The sequence below is a fragment of the Callorhinus ursinus genome, unplaced genomic scaffold (genome assembly GCF_003265705.2).
Source record: "Callorhinus ursinus isolate GAN/ISIS: 27379988/994484 unplaced genomic scaffold, GSC_fseal_2.0 scaffold24, whole genome shotgun sequence".
Classification (NCBI taxonomy): Eukaryota; Metazoa; Chordata; class Mammalia; order Carnivora; family Otariidae; genus Callorhinus; species Callorhinus ursinus.
The window spans coordinates 24,661,500-24,683,094 of record NW_027397086.1 but is presented as its reverse complement, the minus strand read 5'-3'; the positions used below and the strand labels follow the sequence as shown (position 1 = coordinate 24,683,094).

Below are 21,595 nucleotides of genomic sequence, written 5' to 3'. Positions count from 1 at the left end.
TTGAGATATTAATGCAAGTGACCTAACAGTTAACATTTTCAAGGCTGATGTTTCTTTTTTTTTATATTTTATTTATTTATTTGAGAGAGAGAATGAGATAGAGTACATGAGAAGGGGGAGGGTCAGAGGGAGAAGCTGACTCCCTGCTGAGCAGGGAGCCCGATGCGGGACTCAATCCCGGGACTCCAGGATCACGACCCGAGCTGAAGGCAGTCGCTTAACCAACGGAGCCACCCAGGCGCCCAAGGCTGATGTTTCTTAAACCAATCTGCATTTGCGGTCATTTAATCATTTAGCACTGTCTGCCTCACATAGTCTATTAAATTTTCAATAACAGGCTCAGATGAAGTTGAAACATGCCCAACAAGAATTAAAGACTAAACAGGCTGAAGTTAAGAAGATGGATAGTGGCTACAGGAAGGATCAAGAAGCTTTAGAGGCTGTGAAGAAACTTAAAGAAAAACTTGAAGCCGAAATGAAAAAGCTAAATTATGAAGGTTTGCATTTAAACACTTGATATTAAATCATTAGGAGGTAGTGATTGTTGATAGAAATGAAATTCAATAAAGGAAATAGCAAGTAGGAATTTCTTTTTTTTACTCTATTAATGGGTGTTAGTGTAAGAAATATTTCTAAATACAGTTGATCCCTGAACATAAGCTTGAACTGCATGGGTCTACTTACTTGAGGCTTTTTTTTGTTTTGATAAATACAATTTAGTACTGTAAATGTATTTTCTTTAACTTAATTAATTGTAAGAACACAATATATAATACATAAAACATGCAAACTATGTGTTAACCATTTATCTTCTCCATAAAGCTTCTTGTTAACATTTGACCACTAGTTAAGTTTGAGGGTCAAAAGTTAAACACAGATTTAGGGGTGTCTGCTTCAGTGGGTAGAGCATACAACTCTTGATCTCAGGGTGGTGAATTCAAACCCTATGTTGGGCATGGAGGTTACTTAAAAAAAAAAAAATTCGTCATGGATTTAGAACTGTGTGGGGCAGGGGTGTCAGTGCCCCAACCTTCCTCCCAAGTCACCCCATTGTTTAAGGGTCAACTAAGTATAAAACAGCTGTTTTTTTTAATCCCAGTATAGTTAATATACAGCGTTATTTTAGTTTCAGGTGTATAGTGATTCAACAGTTCTGTACATTACTCAATGCTCATCATGATTAAGTGTACTTTTAATCCATTTTACCTGTTACATTTCACCCATCTGCCTACCACCTTCCCCATCAATTTGTTAACTATAGTTGGTGGTTTTTTGGTTTGTCTCTTTTTTTTCCTTATTTGCTGCTTTGTTTCTTAAATTCCACATGAGTGAAATCATATGGTAATTGTCTTTTTCTGACTGACTTATTTCACTTAGCGTTGTACTCACTAGATCTGTCTGCATTGCAAATGGCAAGATTTCATTCTTTTTTGTGGCTGAGTAATATTCCATTGTGTATCTATATCATATCTTTATCCATTCATCTATTGATAGACACATGGCCTGCTTCCATAATTTGGCTATTGCAAGTAATGCAGCAATAAACATAGGGTTGTATATTTTTTCAAATTAGTGTTTTCATTTTCTTTGGGTAAATACCCAGTATTTGAAATTATTGGATTAGATGGTAATCATATTTTTAATTTTTTGAGGAGCCTCCATACTGTTTTCCATAGTGCCTACACCAGTTTGCGTTCCCACCAACAGTGCACAAGTGTTCCTTTTTCTCCACAAGCTTGCCATCACTTGTTGTCTCTTGTGTTTTTTGAGTATAGCTATTCTGACAGGTGTGAAGTAGTATCTCGTGGTTTGGATTTGCATTTCCCTGGTGATTAGTGATGTTGAGCATCTTTTCATGTGTCTGTTGGCCATCTCTGTGTCTTTGCAGAAAGGTCTGTTTATGTCTTCTGCACATTTTTAATTGGATTATTTGTTTTTTTTAGTGTTGAGTTGTTTAAGTTCTTTGTATATTTTGGATACTAACCCTTAATGGATATGTCATTTGTAAATATCTTCTCCCATTCCATAGGTTGTCTTAATTTTGTTGGTTGTTTCCTTTGCTGTGCAGAAGCTTTTTATTTTGACGTAGTCCAATAGTTTATTTTTGCTTTTGTTTTCCGTGCCTCAGGAGACCTATCTAGAAAAATGTTGGTATAGCTGATGGCAGAGAAATTATTGCCTATGCTTTCTTCTAGGATTTTTATGGTTTCAAGTCTCACGTTTAGGTCCTTAATTCATTTTGAGTTTAATTTTGTGTATGGTGTAAGAAAGTGTCCAGTTCCCCAGTATCGTTTGTTGAAGAGACTTTTTCCCATTGTATATTCTTTTCTGCTTAGTCGAAGGTTAATTGACCGTATAATCATGGATCTATTTTGGGGCGCTCTATTCTATTCCATTGATCTATGTGTCTACTTTTGTGCCTGTACCATACTCTTTTGATTACTGCAACTTTATAGTATATCTTGAAATGTAGGATTGTGATACCTCCAGCTTTGTTCTTCTTTTTCAAGATTGCTTTGGCTCTTCAGGGTCTTTTGTGGTTCCGTACAAATTTTGGGATTGTTTGTTGTAGTTCTGTGAAAAATGATACTGGTATTTTGTTAGAGATTGCATTACATCTGTAGATTGCTTTGGGTAGTATGGTGAATTTAACATTATTTGTTCTTCCAGTACATGAATCTGGAATACCTTCTCATTTGTGTATGTTATCTATAATTTTATTCATCAGTGCTTTATAGTTTTCAGTGTACAGGTCTTTTACCCTCTTGGTTAAGTTTATTTCTAGGTGTTTTATTATTTTTGGTGCAATTGTAAACGGGAATATTAATTTTTCTGCTGTTTCATTATTGGTGTATAATTTTTCGGCTGTTTGATTATTGGTACATAGAAGGCAACAGATTTCTGTACATTGATTTTGTATCCTGCAACTTTACTGACTTCATTTATCAGTTCTAGCAGTTTTTTGGTAGATCTTTTGCTTTCTATATATAGTATCATGTCATCTGGAAATCGTGAGAGTTTTACTTCTTCCTTACCAGTTTGGATGCCTTTTATTTCTTTTTGTTGGCTGATTGGTGTGGCTAGGACTTTAGTATCATGTTGCATACAAGTGGTGAGAGTAGGCATCCTTGTTTTGTTCCTGATCTTAGGGGAAAAGCTCTGTTTTTCCCCATCGAGTATGTTGTTAGCTGTGGGTTATTCATATAGGGCCTTTATTATATTGAGGTATATATCCTCTAAACCTAGTTTGTTGAGGGCTTTTATCATGAATGGATGTTGTACTTTGTCAAATGCTTTTTCTCCATCTATTGAAATGATTGTATGGTTTTTATCCCTTATTTTGTTGATGTGATATATCACATTGACTGATTTGTGAATATTTAACCACCTTTTAACCCAGGAATAAATCACATTTGATTGTGGTGAATGATTTCTTTTAATGTATTGTTGGATTTGGTTTATTAATATTTTGTTGAGGATTTTTGCATTTATATTCATCAGAAATACTGCCTGTAGTTCTCTTTTTTTAGTGTCTTTATCTGTTTGTTTGTTTTTTTTAATCAGGGTAATGCTGGCTTCATAGAATGAATTTGGAAGTTTTCCTTCCTTTTCTATTTTTTGGAATAGTTTGAGAAGAATAGGTATTAACTGTTCTTTAAGTGTTTGATAGAGGGGCACCTGGGTGGCTCAGTCGTTAATCGTCTGCCTTTGGCTCTGGTCATGATCCCAGGGTCCTGGGATCAAGCCCCACGTCAGGCTCCCTGCTCTGCAGGAAACTTGCTTCTCCCTCTCCCTCTCCCACTCCCCCTGCTTGTGTTTCCTACCTTGCTGTGTCTCTCTCTGTCAAATAAATAAAAGTCTTAAAAAAAAAAAGTTTGATAGAATTTGTCTATGAAACTGTCTGGTCCTGGACTTTGGCTTTTTGGGAGTTTTTATATTACTTACTGAATCAGTTTCATTTTTGGTAGTCAGTCTGTTAAACTGAAACAGGAAGAAATAAATTTTTGTTGGGTTATATGTTTCTGGGAATTTATCCATTCTAGGTTGTCCAGTTTGTTGGTATATATTTCTTCATAATATATTCTCTTACAGTTGTTTGTATTTCTGTGGTGTTGGTTGTTATTTCTTCTCATTTCTGATTTCATTTGAGTCTTCTTTATTTTCTTGCTGAGTCTGGCTAAAGGTTTATCAATTTTGTTTGATCTTTAAAAAACCAACTCCTGGTTTCTTTTATTCTTTTCTTTTAGTTTCTATTTTATTTGTTTCTACTCTAATCTATATTATTTCTTTCTGCTGGTTTTGGGTTTTGTTTGTTGTTTTTCTAGCTCCTTTAGGTATAAGGTTAGGATGTTTGAGGTACTTCTTGCTTCTTGAGGTAGGCCTGTATTGCTATAAACTTCCCCCTTAGAACAGCTTGCTGCCTCCCAAAGATTTTGGACCACTGTGTTTTCATTTTCATTTGTCTCCATGTACTTATTTCGCTTTTTTTTTTCTTGGTTGACCCATTCATTCTTTAGTAGCATGTTTTTATCCCTCATGTGTTTGTACTTTTTGAAGACTTTCTTGTGGTTGATTTCTAGTTTCTTAGCATTGTGGTAAGAACTTGTTGAGACTTCTTTGTGGCCTAATATGTGATCTATTCTTTAAAATGTTCCATGTGCACTTAAAAAGAATGATGGCCTTGCTGGATAGAATACTCTTGGCTACAGGCTTTTTTTCTTTCAGCACTTGAATATAGCATGCCACTCCCTTCTGGCTTACAAGGTTTGCACCGAAAAATCAACTGATAGCCTACGGAGTTTCCCTTGCTTGTAACTGTTTTCTCTTGATGCTTTTAAAATTCTCTATAACACTTTTTGCCATTTTAATTACTGTGTGTCTTGGTTTGGACCCCCTTGAGTTGATTTTGTTGGGGGCTCTCTTTGCCTCCTGGATCTAGATCTGTTTCCTTCCCTAGATTCAAGAAGTTTTCAGTTATTCTTTCTTCAAATTTTCTGCCCCCTTTTCTCTCTCTTCTGGAATCTCTATAATGGGAAAGTTATTACACTTGATGGTATTGCTGAGTTCCCTAAGTCTGTTATCATTTTTTGTTATTTTGTCTTATCACCTGTTCAGCTTGATTGCCTTCTGTTACTTTGTCCTCCAGGTTGCTGATCCATTCTTCTGCCTCTAGTCTACTATTTGTTCCATCTTGAGTATTTTTAATTTCATTTATTGAGTTCTTCATCTCTGATTGGTTCTCCTTTGTTTTCTCTTTGTTAAGGATCTCACTGAAGTTCAGTCTTTTCCAGGTCCAGTGAGTATTTTTATGATCATGACTTTAAATTCTTTATCAGGCATATTCCTCCTCTGTGTTTCATTGAGCTCTTGCTGTGATTTTGTCCTCCTCTTTCCTTTGGGATATAGCCCTGCATCTCCTCACTTTGTCTCTCTCTGTCTGTTTCTACACATTAGGAACATTAGCTACATCTCTTGCTCTTGAGAGTAATGACCTGAAGAAGAGTCCTGTAATGCCCTCAGCGCAGTGTCCCCTGTTCACCAGAACCTGATGCTTTAGTGGTATCTCCTGTGTGATATGTGTACCCTACTATTGTGGCTAAGCTGCTTTTGCCCTTAGTCTACTCGTCTGGAATGTCTCTCTTTGCCTGTCATGGACAGGGTTTGAACTCTGTGTTGTTAGTGGGCCAGTCTGGGGCTGCCTTGGGCTTGACTTGAGTCAGACCAGGTGTTTGCCAGAGAGGAAGAAGCTGCTGAGACTACACGGAGACCCCAACACTGCCCTGAAATCTGGGGGCATCAGCAGCTAGTGTCAGGGGAAGTAAGGTAGGGAGGGGAGAAGAGGTAGGTAGTGATGGCCCACTAGCACAGAACTGCTGGGGTAGCTGGGGTAGAACTGCTTGTTGTTTTCCCCTGAGAAAGTCCTCGGTGGGTGAGGCCTGCAGTCAGACCAGGTATCTGACCCCAGCCTACTGCTGAGGCCGCAGTAGGACTGGTATATATAGTTATCTTCCCCTCTCTGCAGCGTAGGGAGTTATTTTAGAGTGGGGTTGGTCCCTGTTGGAGCTGTTTGTACCCTGCCTGGCTTGTACTGCTTTGGATGGGCTCTGACCCAGAGCGTATTGGAGGGGGCAGGTCCACACGAGAAAGCACAGTGGGGCAGCAGTTTTATCAAGGTTTGCACAGGTCTGTTGTGGGAAGGGACGTGTCTGCAAAACTTGGGTGAGATGCACTGTTAGCAAGCTAGGTGGAGACCTATGCTGGTTCCTGCAAGTGTCTGTGTGTCTAGGATCTGGGGGGTGGCAAAGGAGGAAAATAGTGCCTGCCAGCTCTTTTGTTCCCGGAGAAGTCTCCCAAGGATCCCTGCCCCTCCAGCACATGCTCTGAGATTGGTAAACAAATCTCTCACCAGAATACTCCAGGCAGCTTTTCAGACTGCTGCTTTTATCGTGCTATCTCTTTAAGGACGGGGAGTCTGTTTCCTCTCACCCTCCCAGCTCTCTTAGAGCTGAGCCTGCTGAGTTTTAAAGTTCCAAGTGTTAGGCCCTACAGATCATAAGAACTTGTGAAGTAATGCCCCTCTGGTTTTCAAAGGGAAATGTTTTTTTTGTTTTTTGTTTTGTTTTGTTTTTTTCAGATTTTATTTATTTGAGAGGGGGAGAGAGAGAGTGAGCACGAGAGAGCACAAGCAGGTAGAGGGAGAAGCCGACAATGCTGAGCAGGGAGCCCGATGCGGGGCTTGATCCCAGGATCCTAGGCTCATGACCTGAGCCGAAGGCAGACGCTTAACTGACTGAGCCACCCAGGCGCCGCTCAGTGGGGGTTTGTCTTCCCCTTGCGGTTCCCTGTGCTTGGGATGCCTGGTGTGACTACAGTCCATTTCTCTCCCCATTTTGTGTCCTCGGTGTCCCTCCCTTCCATTGACAGTCCCACAGGTCTGCTTGGCTCCTGACTATCTCTGCCCTTCCTACCCTATTTCATGTGGCCTTTCTCTACATTTAGCTGTGGAGAGTCTGTTCTCTAAGTGTTTGGGATGTTTTCTGGGTTACACTGATGTAGGTGTTATCTAGTTGAATCCATGGGATGTGGTGAGGTTAAGATTCTCCACTTTACCATCTTCCCAGCTCTTTGAATTTTTGAAAACTCACTACTGACAGTTTCCTGCTTCGGTTACCAAAGTGCCATTTGAAAACTCCCAAAATGTCATTTGTATATTTCCACATTCATAGTTATTCAATTCATACATTGTTTTTGGAATGAAAATTTCTGTTACTTATTGGTAATAATTGTCTACTTGATCTTTGATGTTAAGCATGCTTTTTATTTAATACCAGAAATTTGTGTTTTGCTTCTAGGAATGCTTTGGAAATAGAGGTTATTGATAGTTTCTTTAAATTGTAGAATATTTGCATTTGTAAAACTGTTTCAATTTACTTGTGATTTACTGTTCAGAAAACAAAGAGGAAGGACTTCTGGAAAAGCGCAGGCAGCTATCTCGTGATATCAGTAGATTGAAAGAAACATATGAAGCTCTCTTAGCCAGATTTCCTAATATTCAATTTGCCTACAGGTAAGAGATTTAAACCTTAAATTTTAACATGGTAATAGCCAAGATATATTTTTATTTAAGCTCGAAGACAATCTGAAAATTTCATTACATCAAGATTTCTGTATGAAAAATATTGTAAGCTACTTTTCCTTAATTGGTATTTTTTCCCTAAACACTTACTGAAATGTTAACCAAGATATATTTTCATTTAAGATGGAAGACAATCTGAATATTTTGTTAACATTAAGATTTTTGTATGAAAAATATTGTAAGCTGCTTTTCCTTAATTGGCATTTTTTTTCTTAAATGTTTATTGAAATGTTTCAAGTGTTGGCAGTGGGAATTCTTAAGACCAAAATGAGGGAAATTAAATCTCAGTCCAAAGATTCCTTAAATATCTAAATTAACATTTTAAAATTTACAAATTTACATGGGTTTTTTTCATGGAATACTTAGAGTAATATATGTATTACAAAGATTATAGCCTCGGGGGAGCCTGAGTGGCTCAGTCGGTTGAGTGACTCGGTTTCAGCTCAGGTCATGATCTCAGGCTTCTGAGATTGAGCCCTGTGTGGGGCTCCGCACTCACTCGCTCTGAAATAAATAAAGTTGTTTGTTTGTTTGTTTGTTTGTTTTTAAGAGATAGAGCAGGAACACAAGCAGGGGGATTGGGAGAGGAAGAAGCAGGCTTCCCGCAGAGCAGGGAGCCTGATGTGGGTCTTGATTCCAGGACCCTGGGATCATGACCTGAGCTGAAGGCAGATGCTTAACGACTGAGCCACCCAGGCGCCCCTGAAATAAGTCTTTAAAAAAAAAAGATAATTTCGGGGGCGGAGCAAGATGGTGGAGGAGTAGGAGACCTAGATTTCATCTGGTCTCAGGAATTCAGCTGAATAGGGATCAAAGCATTCTGAACACCTACGAACTCAACAGGAGACCGAAGAGGAGAGTAGCAACAACTCTCAACAGAGAAGCGACCACTTACTGGAAGGTAGGACGTGTGGAGAAGTGAATCCGAGGCGATATTCGGGAGAATAGATGGCGGGGGAGAGGGCCTCCGTCGGCGGCTTCTGGCAAGTGATAGAGCCGCGGAGCACAAAATCGGACCTTTTAGAAGCCGGCTGCGCTGAGGGACATCGCTCCAGTGGCTAACCGGGGGGTGGAATCCTCCCGGGACAGTGCGCTCTCAGGACCCTCGGGGGTCACAGAAAGACCGGGGGTACCTGAGTGCGGCAGAGCTCCCAGGTATCGGAGCGGGGAAGCCGGCTGCAGAGACAAAGCCAAGGTGCGGGCTCTCAGCTCAGGGTTGCCAAAAACTGTGATCCGTGGCCCAGTCGGCCCACTGCTCCTTCAGCAGGGACCGAACAAGCGGCAGAGCCAGGGAGACTCCCCTTTCTCCCCCGGGAGGAGTGGCGCGGAAACGCACCGCAGGGATCTGCTGGGTTTGGAGACCACACGGGGTCGGGTGCCGGAGATAGAAACGCTCGGTCACAGGCCGGGTGAGCACGGAGTGCAGCCGGAGACCGGGGAGACGGGAGTGACTGCTTTTCTCTGGGGGCACACTGAGGAGCAGGGCCCCGAGTTCTCAGCTCCTCCGGGTGGAGATTGGGAGGCCACCATTTTCACCCTGGTCCTCCAAAGCTGTACCAGAGCTTGCAGGGAACAAAAGCTCCTGAGAGCAAACCCAAGCAGCTTGCTTAGCCCAGACCGACAAGGCGGGGCAATTCAGCCTCCAGCAAAGACATTTGGAAACCACGGCAACAGGCCCCTCCCGCAGAAGATCAGCACGAACAGCCAGCAAGCCAAGACCAAGTTTACCGATCAAGGAGAACGGGAGAACTCCAGCGCTAGGGGAATACTGCACATCAAATTCATGGCTTTTTTTTTTACCATGATTCATTAGTTCATCAAAGTTAATTTTTTAACTTTTTTTTTTAATTTTTCTTTTTCCTTTTGCAAACAACATCTTATCAATACCTTTTTTTAAAAAAAAATTTATTTTTCATTTTTAGAGTCAATATTTTATCCCTTCATAGTAGTTACCCTTCTTTTTGGCATATATGTATAAGTTGTTCTCTCTTCAAAATTTTGAGATACAGTTTCTTCTAAAAGATCAAAATATACCCTAAATCACTAGTGTATGGCTTTGTTCTAGTCTCCTGCCTGATCACATTCTCTCCCTTTTTTCTTTTATTTTTTTTAATCTTCTTTCTTTTTTTCAAACAACTTATCAATTCCTTTTATAAAATCTTTTATAATTCACATCTTTACAGTCATCTTCCATCCCTTCATTGTACCAACCCTTATTTTGTACATATATGTTTTTCTTCCTTTAAAATTTTAGGAGGCACTTTTTTCTAACACGCCAAAATACGCCCAAAATCTAGTGTGTGGCACTGATCTATGGACTAGCCTGATCATATTTGATCATATTCTGCTTTTTTTGTATTGTTCTGTTTTTCTTTTTATCTTTTTTTTTCTCTTTCTTTTTTCTTTCTTTCCCTTTTTTTTCCCCTGGTTTCAGGTCTTTTCTGATTTGTATACTGTATATTTGCTGGGGATGTTGTTAACCTGTTAGCATTTTGTTCTCTCATTCATCTATTCTCCTCTGGACAAAATGACAAGACAAAAAACATCACCTCAGCAAAAAGAACAAGAGGTACTACCGTCAGCCAGGGACCTACACAATACGAACATTAGTACGATGTCGGACCTAGAGTTCAGAATCATGACTTTAAAGATACTAGCTGGGCTTGAAAAAAGCGTGGAAGTTATTAGAGAAACCCTTTCTGGAGAAATAAAAGAACTAAAATCTAACCAAGTCAAAATCAAAAAGGCTATTGATGAGGTGCAATCCAAAATGGGGGCACTAACTGCTAGGATAAATGAGGCAGAAGAGAGAATCAGTAATACAGAAGACCAAATGATGGAAAATAAAGAGGCTGAGAAAAAGAGAAACAACTATAGAATCGCAAGGGCAGAATTCGAGAGAGAAGCGATATGATAAGACGAAACAACATTAGAATAATTGGGATCCCAGAAGAAGAAGAAAGACAGAGAGGGGCAGAAGGTATATTGGAGCAAATAATATCAGAGAACTTCCCTAATGTGAGGAAGGAAATGGGCATCAAAATCCAGGAGGCACAGAGAACCCCTCGCAAAATCAATAAAAATAAGTCAACCCCCCGACATCTAATAGTAAAACTTACGAGTCTCAGAGACAGAGAAAATCTGAAAGCAGCTCGGGAGAAGAGATGTGTAACCTATAATGGTAGAAATATTAGATTGGCAACAGACCTATCCACAGAGACCTGGCAGGCCAGAAAGGACTGGCAAGATATCTTCAGAGCACTAAACGAGAAAAATATGCAGCCAAGAATACTATATCCTGCTAGGCTGTCATTGAAAATAAAAGGAGAGATAAAAAGCTTCCAGGACACACAAAAACTAAAGGAATTTGCAAACACGAAATCAGCCCTCCAAGAAATATTGAGAGGGGTCCTCTAAGCAAAGAGAGAACCTAAAAGCAGCAAAGATCAGAAAGGAACACAGACAATATACAGTCACAGTCACCTTACAGGCAGTACAATGGCACTAAATTCATACCTTTCGATAGTTACCCTGAATGTAAATGGGCTCAGTGCCCCAATCAAAAGACACACGCTATCAGATTGGGTTAAAAACCAAGACCCATCAATATGCTGTCTGCAAGAGACTCATTTTAGACCCAAACACACCCCCAGATTGAAAGTGAGGGGATGGAAAACCATGTACCATGCTAATGGACACCAAAAGAAAGCTGGGGTGGCAATCCTTATATCAGACAAATTAGATTTTAAAACAAAGACTGTAATAAGAGATGAAGAAGGACACTATATCCTACTTAAAGGGTCGATGCAACAAGAAGATCTAACAATTGTAAATATCTATGCCCCTAACATGAGAGCAGCCAATTATATAAGGCAATTAATAACAAAAGCGAAGAAACACATTGACAACAATACAATAATAGTGGGGGACTTTAACACCTTCCTGACTGAAATGGACAGATCATCTAAGCAAAAGATCAAAAAGGAAATAAAGACTTTACATGACACACTGGACCAAATGGACTTCAGAGATATATTCAGAACATTCCATCCCAAAGCAACGGAATACACATTCTTCTCTAGTGCCCATGGAACATTCTCCAGAATCGATCACATATTAGGTCACAAATCAGGTCTCAACCGGTACCAAAAGATTGGGATCATTCCCTGCATATTTTCAGACCACAGTGCTTTGAAACTAGAACTCAATCACAAGAGGAAAGTCGGAAAGAACTCAAATACATGGAGGCTAAACAGCATCCTACAAAAGAATGAATGGGTCAACCAAGAAATTAAAGAAGAATTTTAAAAATTCATGGAAACCAATGAAAATGAAAACACAACTGTTCAAAATCTTTGGGATACAGCAAAGGCAGTCCTGAGAGGAAAGTGTATAGCAATACAAGCCTTTCTCAAGAAACAAGAAAGGTCTCAAATGCACAGCCTAACCCTACACCTAAAGGAGCTGGAGAAAGAACAGCAAATAAAGCCTAAACCCAGCAGGAGAAGAGAAATAATAAAGATCAGAGCAGAAATCAATGAACTAGAAACCAAAAGAACAGTAGAACAGATCAACAAAAGTAGGAGCTGGTTCTTTGAAAGAATTAACAAGATTGATAAACCCCTGGCCAGACTTATCAAAAAGAAAAGAGAAATGACCCAAATCCACAAAATCATGAAAGAGGAGAGATCACAACCAACACCAAAGAAATACAAACAATTATAAGAACATATTATGAGCAACTCTATGCCAGCAATTTAGATAACCTGGAAGAAATGGGTGCATTCCTAGAGATGTATCAACTACCAAAATTGAACCAGGAAGAAATAGAAAACCTGAACAGACCTATAGCCACTATGGAAATTGAAACAGTCATCAAAAATCTCCCAAGAAACAAAAGCCCACGGCCAGATGGTTTCCCAGGGGAATTCTATCAGACATTTCAAGAAGAATTAATACCTATTCTCCTGAAACTGTTCCAAAAAATAGAAATGGAAGGAAAACTTCCAAACTCATTTTATGAGGCCACCATTACCTTGATCCCAAAACCAGACAAAGACCCCATCAAAAAGGAGAATTACAGACCAATATCCTTGATGAACGTGGATGCAAAAATTCTCACCAAAATACTAGCCAATAGGATCCAACAGTCCATTAAAAGCATTATTCACCACGACCAAGAGGAATGTATCCCTGGGCTGCAAGGCTGGTTCAACATCCGCAAATCAATCAACGTGATACAATACATGAACAAAAGAAAGAACAAGAATCTCATGATCCTCTCAATAGATGCAGAAAAAGCATTTGACAAAGTACACCATCCTTTCTTGATCAAAACTCTTCAGAGTATAGGGATAGAGGGTACATACCTCAATATCATAAAAGCCATCTATGAAAAACCTACAGCAAATATCATTCTCAATGGGGAAACGCTGAGACCTTTTCCCCTAAGGTCAGGAACGCGGCAGGGATGTCCAGTCTCACCACTGCTATTCAACATAGTGTTAGAAGTCCTAGCCACAGCAATCAGACAACAAAAAGAAATCCAAGGCATCCAAATCTCAAAGAGGAAGTCAAACTCTCTTTGCAGATGATATGATACTGTATGTGGAAAACTCAAAAGACTCCACCCCAAAACTGCTAGAACTCATACAGCAATTCAGTAAAGTAGCAGGATATAAAATCAATGCACAGAAATCAGTGGCGTTCCTATACACCAACAACAAGACAGAAGAAAGAGAAATTAAGGAGTCGATCGCATTTACAACTGCACCCAAAACCATAAGATACCTAGGAATAAATTTAATCAAAGAGGCAAAGGATCTGTACTCAGAAAACTATAAAATACTCATGAAAGAAATTGAAGAAGACACAAAGAAATGGAAAAACGGTCCATGCCCATGGATTGGAAGAATGAACATTGTGAAGATAGTGCTACCTAGAGCAATCTACACATTCAATGCAATCCCCATCCAAATACCATCCACTTTTTTCAAAGAAATGGAACAAATAATCCTAAAATTTGTGTGGAACCAGAAGAGACCCCAAATAGCCAGAGGCATATTGAAAAAGAAAAGCAAACCTGGTGGCATCACAATTCCGGACTTCCAACTCTATTACAAAGCTGTCATCATCAAGACACTATGGTAATGGCACAAAAACAGACACATAGATTAATGGAACAGAATCGAGAGCCCAGAAATGGACCCTCAACTCTATGGTCAACTCATCTTTGACAAAGCAGGAGAGAATATCCAATGGAAAAAAGACAGTCTCTTCAACCAGTGGTGTTGGGAAAACTGGACAGCCACATGCAGAAGAATGAAACTGGACCATTTCCTTACACCACACCCAAAAACAGACTCCAAATGGTTGAAAGACCTAAACGTGAGACAGGAGTCCAAGAAAATCCTAAAGAACACAGGCAGCAACCTCTTCGACCTCAGCCGCAGCAACTTCTTCCTAGAAACATCGCCAAAGGCAAGGGAAGGAAGGGCAAAAATGAACTATTGGGATTTCATCAAGATAAAAAGCTTTTGCACAGCAAAAGAAACAGTCCACAAAACCAAAAGATAGCCGAGAGAATGGGAAAAAATATTTGCAAATGACATATCAGATAAAGGGCTAGTATCCAAAATCTATAAAGAAGTTCTCAAACTCAACACCCAAAGAACAAATAATCCAATGAGGAAATGGGCAGAAGACATGAACAGACATTTTTCCAAAGAAGACATCCAAATGGCCAACAGACTCATGAAAAAGTGCTCAACATCGCTCGCATCAGGGAAATCCAAATCAAAACCTCGATGAGATACCACCTCACACCAGTCAGAATGGCTAAAATTAACAAGTCAGAAGACGAGAGATGTTAGCAGAGATGTGGAGAAAGGGGAACCCTCCTACACTGTTGATGGGAATGCAAGCTGGTGCAACCCCTCTGGAAAACAGTATGGAGGTTCCTCAAACAGTTTAAATAGAGCTACCCTACGATCCAGCAATTGCACTACTGGGTATTTACCACAAAGATACAAATGTAGGGATCCGAAGGGGTACATGCACCCCAATGTTTGTAGCAGCAATGTCCACAATAGCCAAACTGTGGAAAGAGCCAAGATGTCCATCGACAGATGAATGGATAAAGAAGAGGTGGTATATATATACAATGGAATATTATGCAGCCATAAAAGGAATGAGATCGTGCCATTTGCAATGACGTGGATGGAACTGGAGGGTGTTATACTGCCAGAAATAAGTCAATCAAAAAAAGATATGTATCATATGACCTCACTGATAAGAGGGATTCTTAATCTCAGGAAACAAACTGAGGGTTGCTGGAGTGGTGGGGGGTGGGAGGGATGGGGTGGCTGGGTGATAGACATTGGGGAGGGTATGTGCTATGGTGAGCGCTGTGAATTGTGCAAGACTGTTGAATCACAGATCTGTACTTCTGAAACAAATAATGCAACATATGTTGAGAAAAAAGAAAAGAAGATAGCAGGAGGGTAAGAATGAAGGGGAGTAAGTTGGAGGGGGAGACGAACCATGAGAGACGATGGACTCTGAAAAACAAACAGGGTTCTAGAGGGGAGGAGAGTAGGGGTATGAGTTAGCCTGGTGATGGGTATTAAAGAGGGCACATTCTGCATGGAGCACTGGGTGTAATGCACAAACAATGAATCATGGAACACTACATCAAAAACTAATGATGTAATATCTGGTGATCACCATAACAAGAAAATTAAAAAAAATAAAAGATTAAAACATCCAAGTTATTTTTGATTCATTGAAAACTATGTACTGAAAGATCTGTTGAGTGACTTAAAAAAACAAGATTTGGCTAGTCATCTGAACATTAAATTTTTGTATTTTTTAAAAGCGTATATGCTTCTGATGTGTTGCTAGGACGAGCTCTTGACTAGTAAAATACAAATTTTTCTGTTTTATTGTTTCAGATTAATTTTTGTCAACTGTTCTATTTTAGGGATCCAGAGAAGAACTGGAATAGAAATTGTGTGAAAGGACTTGTAGCTTCTCTGATTAGTGTGAAAGATACTTCTGCAACCACAGCTTTAGAATTGGTGGCTGGGGAACGGCTCTACAATGTTATAGTAGACACAGAGGTAAATTAAAGAAAATTTACAATTCCTCCTTAGCTGGAAAAGTCATGAGTTGCTAGAATTAAGTACTTTCTTGATGTTTTAAGCTATTCCTAAGGTTTTTTATCTTTACAGGTATAGCTATTCAGTTAATAACTTTTTATTATATTATTGATTATAGTATATTTGATAAACTATATTCCCAAAGAAGTCGCATGCTTACTTAGGAATCCAGAATGCATATTATCAGTTTTAGACTTGCCTTTGTTCAGGGTACTAGGCACTAAAGATTTAATTGTGGATTTCTAAACTTGCACTCTTTCCCTCTGAATGTTTTCTGTCATTGATATTTTATTTCCTTATTTCAAATGCACAATTTTTTAGGTTACTGGAAAAAAGTTACTAGAAAAGGGGGAATTGAAACGTCGATACACTATAATTCCACTCAATAAAATTTCTGCCAGATGTATTGCTCCAGAAACTCTGAGGGTCGCTCAGAATCTTGTAAGTCTTCTTTATGTTTTATGTAGATCTTGTTTTTTAGTTTGGTTTTGTTTTGTTTTAGTTAGGCGACGTTAACTTGGGGGACATAATTATACGTAGAACCACAAAATTTTGTTGTTACCATGACTTAAACATTTAAGCTACAAAAAAAGGGTTGGCTTTTGTGAAAATAGATGGAAGAACAATAGAAACAGTGGAAAACTAAAACTACCTTTGATATTACAAAGTTGTAATGTTAAAATGTCTTTAAACCTTCAGTCCGGTTACATGACTATCACATGATACTAAATTTCCAATCTCTGAGTTACGAGAATTACAGAGCTTATAAATACCAGAATTCTTCAGTTTTTTTTCATGCGAGACACAGTTAAACTGCCCATAGTGACAACTGTTATCTGTCAGTCTTATAGAGATGTTTTTCTATTAGAGTTTCTCTCGGTTGCCTTCCAGCCTCTGTACATACAAAGCAGGGGACCAGGATACCCATTCAGCTGCTGAGGTGGATCTAAAGTGGTATAGCTATTAGTAAAAAAATAAAAACAAACCCCAGAGGAGTACAAGGCTATACATTTAAAAGGCAATTATAGTTGTGTAATATTGGGTAATAACATGAAGCCAGTCCTAATATTCAACAGTGTTACCAGTTTGTTATTGAGCAGGCATTCCAAGTGCATCATTTGAAAAGACAGTTCTATGAAACTTAGAAATGCATTTATAATTAAGACACTAAATGGATATTCAGTGTTCTTGCTATTGAGAAGCCTTCAGTGAAAATTATTTTAAAATACAGTTGTATTGACATGTGTACTCTCAGGAGGAGGAAAATGAGTGCAGAGTAATTGAAAGGTGGTGTTTCTGGTTAGTACTTTGTTTACTTTGAAAAATCACCTTTGGGTCTGGAAGGTTTTGGAAGTTACTTCAGCTTTTGGACAAGTCCCAGTGTAAGAAGTGGGGTTTCAGGTAGCAGCAATACTTCCAGCCAGGTGCCTTAGCCAAACCTTTTTAATGATAGCTGCTATGTCAGAGGGCAATGCTGAAAATTTGTTATACAGAGCTACCTTCATTTTGATTTCTCTTGCTGCTACTCAGTTCCTTAAAGGATGCTTAGTTGTTTTAAAAAGATGGGCAGAAGTATACATCAACAAAGGTTGAGAAGAGGCAGTTGGATCAAAATAAAACAGGGTTTTAAAATGTTTTTTACCTTCTCTTTTTTTTTTTTTAAGATTTTATTTATTTATTTGAGAGAGAGAGAGAATGAGAGATAGCATGAGGGGGAAGAGGGGCAGAGGGAGAAGCAGACTCCCTGCCGAGCAGGGAGCCCGACGCGGGACTCAATCCCGGGACTCCAGGATTATGAGCTGAGCCAAAGGCAGTCGCTTAACCAACTGAGCCACCCAGGCGCCCTGTTTTTTACCTTCTCAATTGCTAGTTGTGTTTTTCTGTAACTGATAGGTGGCTGCTTAGCATGTTTAATTTGAATGAAAAAGTATTCACTATAGAATAAGCAAATTAATAATTGAAATAAAACATTTTATATAATTGTGTTGATCCAGCAATTGCTGTATTTTAACTAAGAGAGTGTGTCCAAATAGTAGAAACTTGGTACTGGCTCCTGCTTAATAGACACTCTCATAATACTGGTACTTTAAATATTTTACTTACCATAGAAGTTTCAATGTTTACACTTGAAATTTTTTCTAAAACTCTTGTTTTCCATAGTATTTTAGAAAGTTCAAAAGGAATTGTAGTGCTAGGTAAGTAGTACTTAAATTTCTAGTATAGCAGTTCTGTTTTGTAAAATATTTGAAAAGAAAGGGGTAGCATGTACTGTGACATATTTGTTGTTTTCTCACAGGTTGGTCCTAACAATGTTCACGTGGCTCTTTCCCTGGTTGAATACAAACCAGAACTTCAGAAAGCAATGGAATTTGTCTTTGGAACAACGTTTGTTTGTAATAATATGGATAATGCAAAAAAAGTGGCGTTTGATAAAAGGATAATGACTAGAACTGTAACTCTAGGGGGTGATGTATTTGATCCTCATGGGACATTGAGTGGAGGTAGGTTGCTTTTTTGTTTGTTTGCAAAGAATAAAAATAGCTAATATTTAATTAATTCTATGCCAGGTGCTATACATATTTGCTTTTTTTTCCCCCCTCATTTATTCCTTACAACTATTCTATAAAGTTTTATTTTCCCACTTTAGGAAAATGAAATTGAAATTAGAAAAGTTTAGTAATGCATTCAATGGCAAATAGTGTTAGAGCTAGCATTTTAACTCAGAGAGTTGAATTTCAGAGCTAATGTTGAACCTCTACTAAATATTCTTTCCTCTGTGTGTTTATTGAGAACTTAGGATATGCCAGGAACAATACCATTAGTTCATTTAACATTTCAATAGCTCTAAGAGATGGGTAAGATTGTAAAAAGGAGAAGCAGAAACAGTTATTAAGCATATCAGTTTACTAGTGACTTAAAAATATACTGAAGTGCAAAGATTTATGGATTTGACTATTTATTTACTTTTAGGGTTGGTTGTGGTTTTTTTGGGCTTTACTTCTGGGCTTAAACCTAAATGATAAAAAAAAAAGGTAAAAATAAATAACTAAAAAGATACATAAGATATGAGACAAACAGCAACAAAAAGAAAGCCTAGAAGACAAGATTAATACTCAGTACTAAATGTATTGGAACTGGAACTTCAAACTCAAAATGAATGAAAGACCTGTGAGACAGGAATCTGTCAAAATCCTAGAGGAAAACACAGGCAGCAACCTCTTTGACCTCGACCACAGCAACTTCTTTCAAGATACATCTCCAAAGGCAAGGGAAACAAAAGCAAAAACGAACTATTGGGACTTCATCAAGATAAAAAGCTTTTGCACAGCAAAGGAAACTGTCAACAAAATTAAAAGGCAGCCTACGGAATGGGAGAAGATACTTGCAAATGACATATCAGATAAAGGGCTAGAATCCAAAATCTAGAAAGAACTTTTTAAATTCAACACCGAAAAAACAATCCATTCAAGAAGTGGACAGAAGAACAGATATTTCTCCAAAGAAGACATACAAATGGCCAACAGACACATGAAAGAAAAATGCTCAATGTCACTTGGCATCAGGGAAATACAAATCAAAATTACAGTGAGATGGGGTGCCTGGGTGGCTCAGCCATTAAGCATCTGCCTTCGGCTCAGGTCATGATCCCAGGGTCCTGGGATCCAGCCCCACATCAGGCTCCATGCTCCGGAGGAAGCCTGCTTCTCCCTCTCTCACTCCCACTGCTTGTGTTCCCTCTCTCACTGTGTCTCTCTCTGTCAAATAAATAAATGAAAATCTTTAAAAAAAAAAAAAAAACTACAGTGAGATACCATGTCACACCAGTCAGAATGGCTAAATTTAACAACTCGGGAAATAACAGGTGTTGCCGAGGATGTGGAAAAAGGAGAACCGTCTTATACTGTTGGTGGGAATGAGAACTGGTGCAGCCACTCTGGAAAACAGTATGGATGTTCCTCAAAAAGTTAAAAATAGAGCTACCCTACTACCCAGCATTTGCACTACTGGGTATTTACCCCAAAGATACAAACAGTGATCCGAAGGGGCACATGCACCCCAATGTTTATAGCCACAATGGCCACAATAGCCAAACTATGGGAAGAGCTCAGATGTCCATCTACAGATGAATGGATAAAGAAGATGTGGTATAAAATACACATACATACTTATACAATGGACTATTACTTAGCCATCAGAAAGAATGAAATCTTGCCATTTGCAATGACATGGATAGAACTAGGGGGTATTATGCTAAGTGAAATAAGTCCGAGAAAGACAAAAATCATACGATTGCACTCATGTGGAATTTAAGAAACAAAGCAATGAACATAAGGGAAGGGAAGGAAAAATGTGGAAAAGAGGAAGGCAAACCATAAGAGACTCTTAACTCTAGGAAACAAACTGAGGGTTGCTGGAGGGAAGGTGGGGGCGATGGGGTAACAGTGATGGGCATTAAGGCGGGCACTTGATGGAATGAGCACTAGGTGTTATATGCAACTTGTGATCACTAAATTCTACCTCTGAAACTAATACAGTATGTGTTAGTTAAATTGAATTTAAATAAGACTCAAAAACAAAACAAAAAAGTAAAAAGAATCATTATGCAATATTGATTGTATCAGTTTTTTCTTTGTAACATACAGTGATGTATTAATTCCAGGTGTACAATTTAGTGATTCAACAATTACATGCAATACCTAGTGCTCGTCCCAACAAATGCACTCCTTAATCCCTGTAACCCATTTCACCCATCACCTTACCAACCCTCCATCTGGTAACCATCAGTTTGTTCTCTGTAGTTCAGTCTGTTTCTTGACTTACCTCTCTTTTTCTTCTTTGTTTCTTAAATTCCACATATGAATGAAGTCATATGGTATTTCTCTGACTGACTTATTTCACTTAGCCTTATACTTCCTAGTTCTATCCATGTTTTTGCAAATGGCAAGATTTCCTTCTTTCTTTTTTGTTTAATTTTTTATTGTTATGTTAATCACCATACATTACATCATTAGTTTTTGAAGATTTCCTTCTTTCTTATAGCCAAATAATATTCCATGGTGTGTGTGTGTGTGTGTGTGTGTACATACACACACACACACACACACACACACACACCATCTCTTCTTTAGCCATTCATCATGCGATGGACAGGTGGGCTGGTTCCATAATTTGGATATTGTAAATAATGCTGCAGTAGACATAAGGTGCATGTATCCCTTTGAATTAGTGTTTTTGTATTTTTTGTGTAAATACCCAGTGGTGTGATTGATAGACCGTAGGGTAGTCCATTTTTAACCTTTTGAGGAACCTCCATATACTGTTTTTGACAGTGGTTGCACTAGTTTGTGTTCCCACCTACAGTGCAAAAGAATTCCTGTTTTTTAACATCCTCTGCCACACTTGCCTCTTGTGTTTTTCATTTTAGCCATTCTGACAGATGTGAGGTGATAAGCTCATAGTGTTGATTTGCATTTCCTTGCGGAGTGATGAGCATCTTTTCATGTGTCTAATGGCCATCTATATTTCTTATTTGGAGAAATGCCTCTTCGTGTCTTCTCATTTTTTAATTGGATTTTTGGGTTTTGGGTGTTGAGTTTTATCAGTTTTTTTTTATATATATTTTGGATACTTATCAGATATTTCAGATGCAAATATTGTCTCCGATTCTGTAGGCTGTCTTTTAGTATTGTTGATTGTTTCCTTTGCTGTGCGGAAGCTTTTTATTTTCATGTAGTCCCAAATGTTTATTTTTGCTTCTATTTCCCTTGCCCTGAGAGATGTGTCTAGAAAAAGGTTGCTA

General features: G+C 38.7%; 1 protein-coding gene across 1 annotated transcript in view; it reads left to right on the top strand.

Annotated features, from left to right (window-relative positions):
- Window positions 1–21,595, top strand: part of SMC2 (structural maintenance of chromosomes 2) — a 67,803-nt gene that overhangs the window by 13,870 nt on the left and 32,338 nt on the right. The window contains exons 11-15 of the mRNA XM_025888414.2: window positions 338–497; window positions 7,450–7,567; window positions 15,618–15,756; window positions 16,117–16,236; window positions 18,092–18,296. Coding sequence (XP_025744199.1) covers window positions 338–497; window positions 7,450–7,567; window positions 15,618–15,756; window positions 16,117–16,236; window positions 18,092–18,296 — 742 coding nt within the window. The remainder of the gene's footprint in view (window positions 1–337; window positions 498–7,449; window positions 7,568–15,617; window positions 15,757–16,116; window positions 16,237–18,091; window positions 18,297–21,595) is intronic.